At 33.3% G+C, this 13,148-nt stretch overlaps 1 protein-coding gene across 1 annotated transcript in view; it reads right to left on the bottom strand.

The window, feature by feature from the left end:
* Positions 1–6,288: 6,288 nt before the first annotated feature.
* KIAA1257 (KIAA1257 ortholog) overlaps positions 6,289–13,148 on the bottom strand; it is a 68,964-nt gene continuing 62,104 nt past the window's right edge. The window contains exon 12 of the mRNA XM_025038767.1: positions 6,289–6,414. Within this exon, the coding sequence (XP_024894535.1) occupies positions 6,289–6,414 (126 nt within the window). The remainder of the gene's footprint in view (positions 6,415–13,148) is intronic.

Genomic DNA, 13,148 nt, shown 5'->3' with positions numbered 1-13,148 from the left:
TTTTCTGTCAAGGCAGCCATTACTAGACATCTAAAAGTTCACGTGAATGAGAAACTCCTATCAGTATCCTGAGCGTTCAGAAACCTTTTCACACCAGTTGGACTCATTAGAACCCTCAAAGGGATGTCTGCAAAGATTGCATCAGATATAGACGCCCTTATCAGAAGTGAATTTCAGATCATTGATACTGGGATAGAATCTTTACAGATATTTCAAATATGTGAAAGCTTTTTAACAAAAATTCAAGGAGAATCTGTACCGAGGGAAATAGTTTCTAGAAGTCATGTTGATTTCAAGGATTTTTTTTTTAACCGCAAGTGTCTAGATATATGAAGCTTTTTAGAAGATACAAATAAATTGAATAATCAGGCAACATCATTAAACACATGGAGTCCTGCAATGTGGAGGACTTGTATTTGTGAGTGTGCTACATAACACAGATTGTGGATGTTCGATGTGCATGTGGAATCTGTCTATAATTGTACATAGGGAAAAATATGACCCTAGTTCAGTAACTTTAATGTATATGAAAATGTTTCACCTTGAGTCTCAGCAGTGATTCCTATTGTTAATATAATGTATATTTGTATTATTTTAAAAGATTATCATACATCTTTTTTCCTGATTCCTGGCATTTCTAAGTGAATATATATGTGTTGTTACTGAACTAATCATTCTGAAAAAAATTTAAAATGTCTTTGTAAAATTTTCAACTGTCAACTGAATTTTACATTAAGGACACATTTATTAATATGAAAAGCCTGAGTTTGTTTTTAAAAACAGTTGAAAATACTCTACACTATAAAAACAAATAATGCCATGTTTAGAAATGTTATCTATCTTACTATTGATATTTTAGCAGGCTGCAGAGCTACCTGCATTTGTATTTTGTAGGGGAGTACTAAATGTTCTTCATTACCTTTTTCTTTCTGGTAGAGACAACATGGCATAGGCTCAAATTGCAGCATGGGCATGCCACTTAACCTGTCTATGCCTCTGTTTCTATTTCTATAAAAAAGAAGTGATAATCACAATATGTTAGGATCTATGCCTCAGTTTCTTTTTCTATAAAAAAGAAGTGATAATCACAATAGGGTTGCTTTGAGGTGTAAAGGAGTTAATATTTTTAAAGCACTTAGAATAGTGTCAGACACAAGAACAGCTATATGTTAGATATTATCATCATAATTTGTATTTCTTGAATTATGCTGCCAAAAAAACAAAGCTTGGCTATCAACATTCATCCCCTACTTTATTGCTGTAGTGCCTTGGTTTGGTTTGGTTGTGTATTTTCCCACGAGTGGTTCAGATCTGGCCTACTGCCTGCCTCTTTTTCAGCTGGCAAGCTAAAGATGGTTCTACATTTCTAATGGTTGAAAAAATTAAAGAGTATTTTGTGCCATGAAAATTATAAGATACTCAAATTTCAGTGTTTATAAATAAATTTTTATTAGAACACGAGTACAGAGAAAAACCATTCATTTCTGTTTTACCTGTGACTACCTTCACACTAGAAGAGAGCAGAGTTTATTAGTTCTGACAAAGACCGTATGTCTCACAGAACCTAAGATAATTACTATCTGGTACTTTACAAAGTTAAGTTTTTCTGTTCCTTAGAGCTGAAAACATCACAACCACTGTTAGAAATATACTTTTATATATAGTATGTGTTTCGGAAATGGTGCATACAGCAATTTGTGGTTGGTAGTTCTGTGCAGTATATTTATTTTATGCTGTATATTTATATGTTAAAAGCTTAAGCATTAGGATTTTTTCAAAGAAATGTGTTTTACTTGATTTATCATAACATCAAGAAATTTCCTGATGGAATGTAGTAGTACATATATGAAATAAACAATGTCTAAATTAAATTGAATTGTTAATGAATCCCTGCCCACAGTATTATTTCTTCCAAGCCAATGCCAGTTTTCTCTATAACATTTTATAATTTTTTTACTATCCCATGATAAAATACCATCTTTATGTCATACTTAATTAATGTAATCTAATAACATAAAAAAAAAAAACCTTACAATACCCAACTCCACCCGCTACATTACTAGTAATACATATTACTGGTATTACTACATTGCTAATAAAATTATTTTATTGCCCATACTTCATGTGATTGTCAAATGCTGCTCCAGTCCAAATCTTGCCACCTTACTTCCCCTTATTAATGAAGATGACTTTCATGGTGTTCAACTTTTTAAGCATGCTTCACTCTGATTTGTCTGATGTTTAACTCTAATGAACACTTAATATGATTATACTTAGCGACTGTATTTTAAGAATAAAGTATACTTTGTGTTTATATATAATAATTTGTGAATACTCTACTCAGTATGTTATCAATATTCTACTCAGCTCTGACATGAGCATTCCATCTTGATAGAGGTTTAAGAGGAACCTTAATGCCTTTAGAGTTATTTATTTCAACCTGCTGTAAAAGCAAATACGTTTTCTAACTTCCTCAGCCTCTCAAACAAAACCTAAATAAAAATTAATTAGTACTTTCTGAGGACAATCCAATAACTGGCAAACCTGTTGTTAAGAATAAAGAAACTTAACTTTGAGTGGTGAACACACAATACAATATACATGTGATTATTATTGAACTGTACACTTGAAACCTATATAATTTTATTAATCAATGTCACCCCAATAAATTTAATAAAAAAGAATAAAGCCTGTAATAATGAAAATGCTTAAAAAGTAAGTATCTGATAATAATAAAATGTTTCTAGTCTCCAAATTCAAGAAAGCCTAGGACTGACTGTTTCTTGGCCATAACCTCAAGCCATGAACTGGTAGTAATCACCAGAATGGCAGAGACAACTGATCAGACATTGATAGCCGTTTATTGGAGAATGTTTCATCAGTACACATACTTATGAAGGCCAACCAATCTATGACAGTTCCACATTGCTGAAAGCTAATCAACAACAGCTTTCATTCTAACCATGCTCTAGAAAGTCAGCAAGTCAGCTACAGCTTCACTCCAGTGACTACACTTTTATGACTGAAGCCATCCAGTAAGTTTCTCAACGCTCCTGCTTTCAAAAGCCTGCCAATGCCCGAATCCTTTATTTCCTAAAACTATGTATCATTTTTTAATTTGAGTTTGATTTACAAGTATAGTACTCCTTTGGCTAGTATGATGGTCAAAGGAGCTATATTCAAGCACACTGACCAAAAGTAATCTCACAGGGTGGTCTGATCATAACATTCTAACTGGGCAAGTCAGAGTGGGGAGTTGTCCCTCAGGCCTGTATCTTCCCTAGTAAAAAGTTATTTTTGCCTTAAGCAAGCCCTGTCCATTGTTTTTGTGCATCTAGGTTAACACGCCTTTGAAATGCCTCTTTTTTCCTACCCCTGGGAATCGTAACCACCCTCTAGAGAGCACATGATCTTGTTAACTATCCTGTAATTCAATCATAGAGATTTTTCTGCTTTGTTTTCTCCCACATTCATGTAAACCTTTACATACCCTCCTTAATTCCAAATGTATAAAACTTTAAGCTGTCATTCTGGGAAGTATTTTTCTCTGTCTATTGAGATCTTGCTTCCAGGCATGTCTTCTGTTTGGCTGAAATAAACTAATGAATTCATAAAAATTGTCTATAGGTTTGGACATTCTTAGGTTGACGAATTCCCTGCCCTTTGAGTCTGGATTGGCCTTGTGACTTGCTTTGGTTTATAGAAATCTGACAGAAATTATGGACCTACCCTTTGGGAAGTGTGGCAGCTTCCACTTTCCTTCTTGAAGCTAACCATCATGCAAAAAGTTTAACTAGTCTGACTGAGACCACCCAGCTGTGAAGAAACTCAAGCTACTGGTGGTGAAACCCCATAGTGCCAGATGTGAGTGAAGGTTTTTTTTTAGACCTTCCAGCCCAGACCCATTGTTGCCTAAATGTAGCCAGCCCAGTAAGAGACTTCAGTGAATGCCAAGTGAAGCAGAAAAATCACCCATTCTACATACAGAAAAATAATAAATTGTTCTAAACCAAGTTTTGGGTGTTTTTGCTACATAGTAATAGATAAACAAAAAGTGAGCAATAAAGTTTTTGTTTCAGATATTGAATGGTTAGTCTCTTTCACAATAAGTCATGCAGCTTCAGTAGCCCTTAGAAGTTCTGCCACTGTTAACACTGTAATGACAAGTTTAATCTGATTTCTAAAAAAGACATCCAAATACAACAATCTGCCCCCATGAGACAACGGCTAAATTTGACTGTCTTGTACTATCTGGTGTCACCTCAACTGTATTGAGACTTTGAAATGTAGATAGCAAAGAATGAATGCAACTGATGGGAAATTTGTCCATGCTTTTTTTACAATAAAGATTTATCCAAGAGATTCAACAAGTGATCAGATCTTGCCTTATCTGTAAAGTTGAGATGTGGCTGGGGACCCTCCCTCATATAGCATTACAGCTCTGGGCTATAACTGTATGTCTAGTACCTGGTACCTGGCCTCAGGTTGATTTAGGGCAGGGGAAATATTGCCTTGGTGTGAGAGAATCACATAAGGAGATTGTTGGGGCTGGGATTGGTTGGTATGCATATGAAAGAATGCTCCAGGCATGTCTCCAGCCCTTTTCTATCTCTAAGAATTGCCTAGCCCTGTGAGAGGCAGTCTCTTCCTGGCGAACAATCTTTATAAGATGTCAAAACATCATAAAATACAGTCGTGTGCTGCTTAATGATGGGGATACCTTCTGAGAAGTGCATCATGAGGAAATTACATTTCATTGTGTGAACATACAGAGTGCCCTTACACAAACCTGGATTGTATAGCCTACTACACATCTAGGTTATATGATATAGCTTATAGCATGCTTCTAGGCTGTAACTGTATAGTATGTTACCGTACTGAATACTGTAGGTAGCACAATAGCAGTACTTGGGTATCTAAACATATCTAAATATAGAAAAGATATAGTGAAATACAGTATAAAAAAAAATAGTACACCTGTATATGGCAGTTACCATGATTGGCGCTTTCAAGACAGGAAGTTGTTCTGGGTGAGTCAGTGATTGAGTGGTGAGTGATGAAGGCCAAGGACATTACTGTAGACTTTTGTAGACTTCATAAACACTGTACACATTGGCCAAATTAAATTTGTTTTTTAAAGTTTTCTTCACTAATAAACTAACCTTGAATTTAGTTCATATTATAATAACTATGTACAGTGACAGATGGATATTAGATTTATCGGGGAGATCACTTCGTAAGTTGTATAAATGTCTAATCATGTTGAACACCTGAAGATAATAAAATATTGTATGTAAACTATAATTGAAAAAAATAAAAAAATATGAGGCAATTATAAGCACAGCATTGGTAGATTGCTAGCTGAATCTTAACAGGTGGCCCCGGAGGGGTACAGGCTAGTGAACCTCTCTCAGGACTGTGCCACTGGACACTACTAAACAAAGTCACACTAATAAGACCCGGGAGACTTAGAAGCTTTGCTTAGTACATAGAAACAGAAATGGAAAGGCAGCCAAAATGGGAAGACATAGAAGCAGAAACCATATGAGAGAACAGAACAGAGATCCAGAAATAATGGAGTCAAGCAATCTAATAGAAGCAGAGTTGAAAACTCTGATCATAAAGATGCTCAATGAACTTAGGGGAAGTGTAAATAAATTCAGTGAGAACTTTTACAAAGAGATTAAAAAACATAGAAATGAAAATGGAAATTATAAAAGGAAGCCAGTCAGAAATGAAGAACACATTATCTGAGATGAAGAGTATATTAGAGGGAATAAACATTGTGGATAAAGAGGAGCATCAAACCACCAATACAGAGGATGGGGAAGCCAAAACAATCAGAATGGCAAGAAAAAAAGAAACGAAGATTAAATAATAATAATTTAAGGAACCTATGGAACATTATTAAATGTAAAAATATCCATGTCATAGGGACACTTAAAGGAAAACAAGAAGTTGAAGAGCTATTTGAAGAAATAATGATGGAAAACTTCCCTCCCCTAGTGAAGGAAATAGACATACAATTCCAGGAAGCTCAGAGAATCCCCAAAAAGAGGAACACAAAGAGGCCCACACAATATAGTGTATATTATAATTAAAATGCCAAAGGTTAAATACAAAGAGAACCTTAAAAGCAGCAAGAGAAAAGGAGTTAGTTACCTACAAGGGAGCACCCATAAGACTGGCAGCTGATTTCTCAAAAGAAACTATGCAAGGCAGAAGGGCTTAGTACAAAATATTCATTGTGATGAAAACCCAGAATCTATAATCAAGAAAGCCTTGTCTTCAGCCCTTGCTTTGACAACTCAGTGTCCCCTGTAAGTCCACGGTGTCTCTTGAGCAATTGACCCAGTGCTGGTGCTCAGAACGAGCAAGTCCATCACCGTGGAAGTCCACTTGTGGACAACGCCCCTTTAAGAGTCAAAGGACAGATAAAGAGCTTCCCAGACAAAAGTAAGCTAAGGGAATTTATCTACACCAAGCCAGTATTACAGGAAATGTTGGAGGGACTTCTTTAATAAGAAGAAAACATGTATCAAAAATAGGACTAAAGAATGCTAATAACTACATTCCTATCAACAAGTATCTCAAGTGGAAAAGCATTAAGTGCTCCAACCAAAAGATAGGGTGGCTGAATGGATTAGAAAAGAAGCCCCCTACATATGCTGCCTACAGGAGACTCACTTATGATTAAAAGACACAGTGAGTCTAAAAGGAAGGAGATGGGAAAATACATTGCCTTGATAGACCTAGAGGGTATTGCACTGAATGAATTAAGTCAGAGAAAGACAAATATCACATAATTTCATGTATATGTGGAATCTAAAGAACAAAACAAACAACAACAAAAATGAAAACAAACTCATAGATACAGAGAATATTTTGAGGGCTACTAGATGTTAGGTGAGTTGGGGGACAGCACAAAATGGCAAAGGTATTAAGAAGTACACATGGATAGTTACAAAATAGACATGGAGATATAAAGTGTAGCATAAGGAAAATAGTTAACAATGTAATAAATATGTAAAGGGGAAGGGGGTACTAGGTTTAGAGGGGTGATCATAGCATAGTGATTTAGATCTCTAATCACTATGCTGTACAACTGAAACTAATATATTATTGTATGTCAACTATAGCTGAAAAAAACTCATTGAATTGTACAATGTGAATATGAGCAACTAATTACCTATTATATTTCAATAAAGTTGGAAAAAGAAGAGTTTAACATATGCCTAGTCTATGACCCAGTAATTTTACTACTAGGTATATGTCCAAGAGGGATGAGTATATAGATCAAAGAGGATCTGTACAAAAATGTTAGCCGTAATAGCCGGCTCTCCCCCACCCCTCAAAAAGCCCTTAAAAAGCAACACAAGTGTAAATCAGTAGGAGAATACAGAACTAATTGCAGCATAATCACAATGGAAAACTCAGCAATAAACATGTTTGTAATAACAAATATTTATAAATATATATGTGTTAAAAAGAAGCCAAGGCAAAAATGTATGGTTCCATTATATGAAGTTTAACAACAAGCAAAACTAGTATGTTGGTAGAATTCTGGACAGTAGTTGACTGGGAAGGGATATAATACTTTATAGGATGAAAGAATTTTTCTACATCCTGATCTGAGTAATAATTTCACAGGTATACACACACACATGTATACTCACACATAGATAAAAATGAATCAAGCTGTACACTAAAGATTTATGCATTTTACTAACTTTAATGTATAGATCTAGAAAATATTACCAGAGATAAAGAGGAACCTATAAAAGTTATAAAAGGATTGAGTCAATAGAATAAAACAGTCCTAAGTATGTGTATCTGTGTGTGTAACACATATGAAGCAAAACAGACACAGAAGAGGAGATAGAAAAAACTCCATAATCATATTTGGATATTTTAAAAGAATTCATCTAGTAACTGAAAGAAAAAACAATGTAAAGATAAGTAAGGATATAAAAGATTTGAAGAAAAGATAGTTGACATAACTGACACATATAGAACACTCTATCAGCAATTATAGTCTATACTTTTTTTCCAAGTATCCTGGAACATTTACCAGAACTGACATATGCTGAACCACAAACTTCAACAAAGGATAGAAATTATGCAAAATATATTCTTTGATAACAATTAAATCAAGGTAGAACTCAATAACAAAAAGATATAGATAACTAAAGAATCCTAAAGTATTTAAAAATCAAACAATATACTATTAAATAACTCATGAAGAAGAAATGAAAATGAAAATTAGAAATATTTGAAAAGAGTTATAAAAATGATGTATAAAAACTTGGAGAATTTATGTTCATAGGAAATTTATAGCCCAAATGAATATATTATAATAAAATGATGAATGCCTGAAAATCAATTATCTAAACATCTATCTGAAGAAATTAGTAAAAGATGAAATTAAATCTAAAGAAAAAAAGTAGGAATAAACAAAAATCAATGAAATATAAGATACATGTACACTATGAAAATCAAAAAAGCAACAGAGAACATTAGTTCTTTGAAGAGAATAATACATTCATAAATGCAATTTCAGTAAAGATCCCAATCACCCATAACAGACTTGTGCATAAATAGCAACTTCATCTGACATATTTGGCAGTATAGGTTATTGGGGGAAGGGATGGACTTTTAAGCAAAGTTGCTCTTACCACTGATCATGTGGAAGAAGAAAAATTAAATTTCTACCCTTATACAAAAATAAATTCCTGATGGATTAAAAAATTTTAAATGATGAACGAAATATTTTATATATATATCTATATATATAGATAGATAGATATATATTATAAGAAAATATTTTTATGATCTAGGGATAGGAAAAAACTTCTTAAGGCAAAAAACTTAAGTCATAAGGGAAGAAATGGAAAATTTACAGAACTTAAAATAACTTTTATCCACTAAAAGTCACCATTAAGAGAATGAATAGCTAAGTCTGACTATACTGTGAGTGCAGGGAAGAAGAATAATGGAAAATCATTAATGGTTGGTGAGCATATGTTGATATAAACATTTTGGAAAATAAAGTATCCTGGCAAGTGGAAGTACCACTAAGCAATTCTGATCTAGATATATATCTTGTGAATTTTTTAAGAAGACATATTAATATATTTGCAATTATATTGTTTAAATAGCAAAACATAAGAAACAATACAAATACCTATCAATAACTTGTGGTATATTCCTATATATAGCCAAAAAATGTTTAAATCTCATTAATACTGAGCAAAAATTAAAACTACAGAAGATTATATACAGTTTCATTCCATTTTATAACATTCAAAGATATGTAAATCTAAACAAAATGTTTATGAATATATACATATGCAGTCAACCTGAAGAGGAAAGCACAAGTGAAAGATCAAATTCAGGATAGTGGTAACTTCAGGGGTAAGAGGTTAGAAATGGGGAAGAGGATTATAAAAAAAAACTATAAAAGATTGATTATGTTTGATTTCTTAAGCTGGAAAGTGTGTGCAAGATACTGGATTTATAATTTTTAACAGCACATACACATATGCTCTTATATGTATATTTAATAAAAGTATTAACGAAACAAAACTATCATTCATGAAAATAAAACATGATCTTATGGGAATTTCTGGAAAGTAAAAACATGACTCTTGTAATTTAAAATTATAAATTATAAATTTTAAATTCTGGTCACAGAGGAAGATCAAATTACTGAAGTGGTAGAACAGAACTCAATGCAAAGTATCAACAAGTACAAATTAAGAGGGGAAAAAAACCCATGGAAGAAAGTTCTTTAAGTTTTAGTGAAAACAAAAATGTCCCCATCTGGAAACATAGATATGAACACCAATGATTAAGAGAAAGTTTAAAAAGACTCTAGAGGCAGTCATAGTTGAGTTAAAAAGGAAAAAGAATCAGATGGGCATTAGTTTTATCTGCCACTCTTGATTTGAGAAAGCTATAGATTTTCTGGTGCTGGTAGTGGTGGTGGTGATGTGTGTATGTGTGCGTGCATGCAGCACAAGGATTTGAATCTATAATCTTTAATCAAAATAGGTTATTTGATATTCAAATGTAAAGATAGAATGATGACCTTGGACCTGCAAGCACCCTGAAAATTTGTTATCCACAACAAGTTTCTGAAAGAAAAAAATAATAAAGCAAAGGATAAAGTAGACACAGGGCTCCAAAACAGTAGGCTACACAGAAATAAGTACAATTTCTAGTTGGTCAGGAGGAAAATAAGACTTCTAGTAGGGTAGAGTAAGAAGCTCAATCCTTTCCTCAAAAACCAATGATAAAATGGGAAAAAAATTAGCAAAAGCAACCACTGGAAATTGTCCAAAGTCATACAATAAACAGAGAAATATCTATTCATAATCTACTGAACTCCAGGTAAGAACTGTAGGAGTTAGTGTCATTCTTGTCACCCCAGTGCAGTTAGGGCAGTAATTATTCTAGAGTGAGGCAAGTCATGAATATCGGCAGCTGCACTACTCACTTGAATGTAGGCTTACTTGATTGAGAATGGATCTTTTTAAACCCCATGTTCATGGTTAATTTTAAGTAACAATAGCAATCTCAGCAGCAACCAAACAGGAAAGGCCACCTGCTCATTGAGCCTGAGGTTGGAGTCCTAGATGGGGCAAACAACAGGCTAGCAGATTAACCAGAATTTAATAGGAAGACACAGGAAATGAGATAGCCACAGAGGACCTTGATAAGCTTTTCATACATCCCTTTCTGACTGCCTGTCTGCATATGCAGAGGAGATGTGAGTGGGACCAGTGGAAAGTAAAAGAGCAGACTTTAAATATACTCCTCTGCCCATACACAGGTCTATTGATAAATATTGGAAGCCTACTGGCTCAAAGTGTCTTAGCACAACTTCTGACCAATTATTGGCTAATCATCGACTGATGCAGACACAGAGGTGACCTCAACAAAGCTAGGCTTGAAAATAAAAAACAATGTGAAAAACAGATATCGGTAGGCACACATCACTGAGGAGACAGATTTCACAGATTTAGTGTAGGCAAATTACTAAACGATCACCACCACTCACACCCCCTCTGGGGAAAAATAATATAGAGTTGCTGTATTATATTTCAAATATCCAGTTTTTGACTAAAAATTAGGAGACATGCAAAGAAGTAGGAACATGTAAACCTTATTCAAGAAAATAAAGCAGTTAGTAGAAACTGAGTGGGTCTATCTGGTTGATTTAGCAGACAGACTTCAAAAACAGTTATTATTTAAAAAAAGAAAGAAAATTATTTCAAAAATTTAAGGAAAGTATATAATGAGTCAAGAAATAGAAAATCTGAATAAATAAATATTTTCAAAAAGAGCTAAATGAAAATTCTACAGTTGTAAACTATGGCAACTGAAATAAAAATTTATTAGAAGGACACAACAGCAGATTCAAGCTGACAGATAATCTTAACTTGAACATAGATCAATAGGTATGATCAGTCTGAAGAACAGAAATAGAATTTTAAAAAATTAACAGAGCCTCAAGACTTGGAGACATCATTAAGTGAACCAACATACATGTAATGGAAGTCTGAGAAGGGAGGAAGAGAAAAGAAAGCAGAAAATAATATTTGAAGAAATAAAGACAAGAAAGATTAATTTACCAATCTGGGGAAGCTCAATGAACCTTAAGTAGAATAAGTATAACAGAGATCTACATCTGGACATAATAGAGTCAAACAGCTAAAAGACAATGAGGAAATCTTGGAAACAGTAAGAAAATGACTTATGTACAGGGGAACAACAACATGATTAATGGCTAAATATTCATCAGAAACAATAGATAACAGAACACGTGGTAAATCAAAGTGCTGAAAAAAATTGTTGGTGAATACCGAGAATTCTACATCCAGCAAAAATTATCTTTCAAAAATGAAGGTAAAATAAATATATTCTTGGATAAAGACAGAATTTTTGGTAGTGACCTTCCTTATCACATATACTGAAGGAGGTCTTTAGAGTTGAGAAGAAATGACACCAGTTTGTAACTAGCATCTGTATAAATAAATATCACTGAAAAAGAAAAATATGTGGGTAAATAGAAAAGATTATATAAATGCAATTTTTCTTTCTTCTCTTAGCTTTTACTTTAAAAGACATTATTACCTAAAACAATAATTACAACATTATATTTTGGGGTTTGTTGCATATATGCAGTTATAAGAGGAAAATAATAGCATAAAGGAGAAGGAGATGAAATGGGACTATATTGTAAAATAATTTTTATATTTTACCCAAATAAAGCTAGTAATAATCTGAAGAAGATTGTGATAAAATAAGATACAGATTATAAAAGAATTCTAGAGAAACTACTAAGAAATATTTTTAAAGGTAAAAATCAATAAAGAAATTAAAATGATATACTAAAAATATATATTCAACACAAAAAGAGGCAGTAAAGGAGAAACAGGAACAAAATCATTTTGAAATATATAGGAAAAATGGAAAACCAAAGATATATATCCAATCATATTAACATTTATACATAAATGGACAAAGGCAGAGACTGTTCGACTGGATTAAAAAAAGATAGGATCCAACTATCTGCTGTCTATAGAAGACACACTTTAGATGCAAAGGAACAAATAATTTGAAAGTCAAAGGGTAGGAAAAAATTGAAACTGAAAATACAAATAAATGGAAAGATATATTGCACTCAGAAAGAACAGATTAACATTGTTAAAACGTTCATACTACCCGAAACAATCTACAGAGTCAGTTCAATCCCTATCGAAATACCAATGGTATTTTTCACAAAACCAGAGAAAATTATCCTAAAATTCATATGGAAACACAAAAGATCCCAGATAGCCAAAACAACATGGAAAAAGAAGAACAAAGTTGGAGGTGTTGTGCTACTTGATAGAAAACTATACTACAAGGCTACAGTAATCAAAACAGCATGATACTGGCATAACAGCAGATATATTGATCAATGGAACAGAATAGATAGCCCAGAAATAAATCCACACATATATGCTCACTTAATATATTCAAAGAAGGCAAGAATATACAATGGGGTAAAGACAGTCTCTTCAATAAATAGTGCTGGGAAAATTGGACAGATACATGCAAAAAAAAAAAAAATCTGGACCACCTTCTTACACCGTTTATAG

Source organism: Pteropus alecto, unplaced genomic scaffold (genome assembly GCF_000325575.1).
Source record: "Pteropus alecto unplaced genomic scaffold, ASM32557v1 scaffold86, whole genome shotgun sequence".
Lineage (NCBI taxonomy): Eukaryota > Metazoa > Chordata > Mammalia > Chiroptera > Pteropodidae > Pteropus > Pteropus alecto.
The sequence above is the reverse complement of the archived record's forward strand: the minus strand, read 5'-3'. Positions and strand labels throughout refer to the sequence as shown.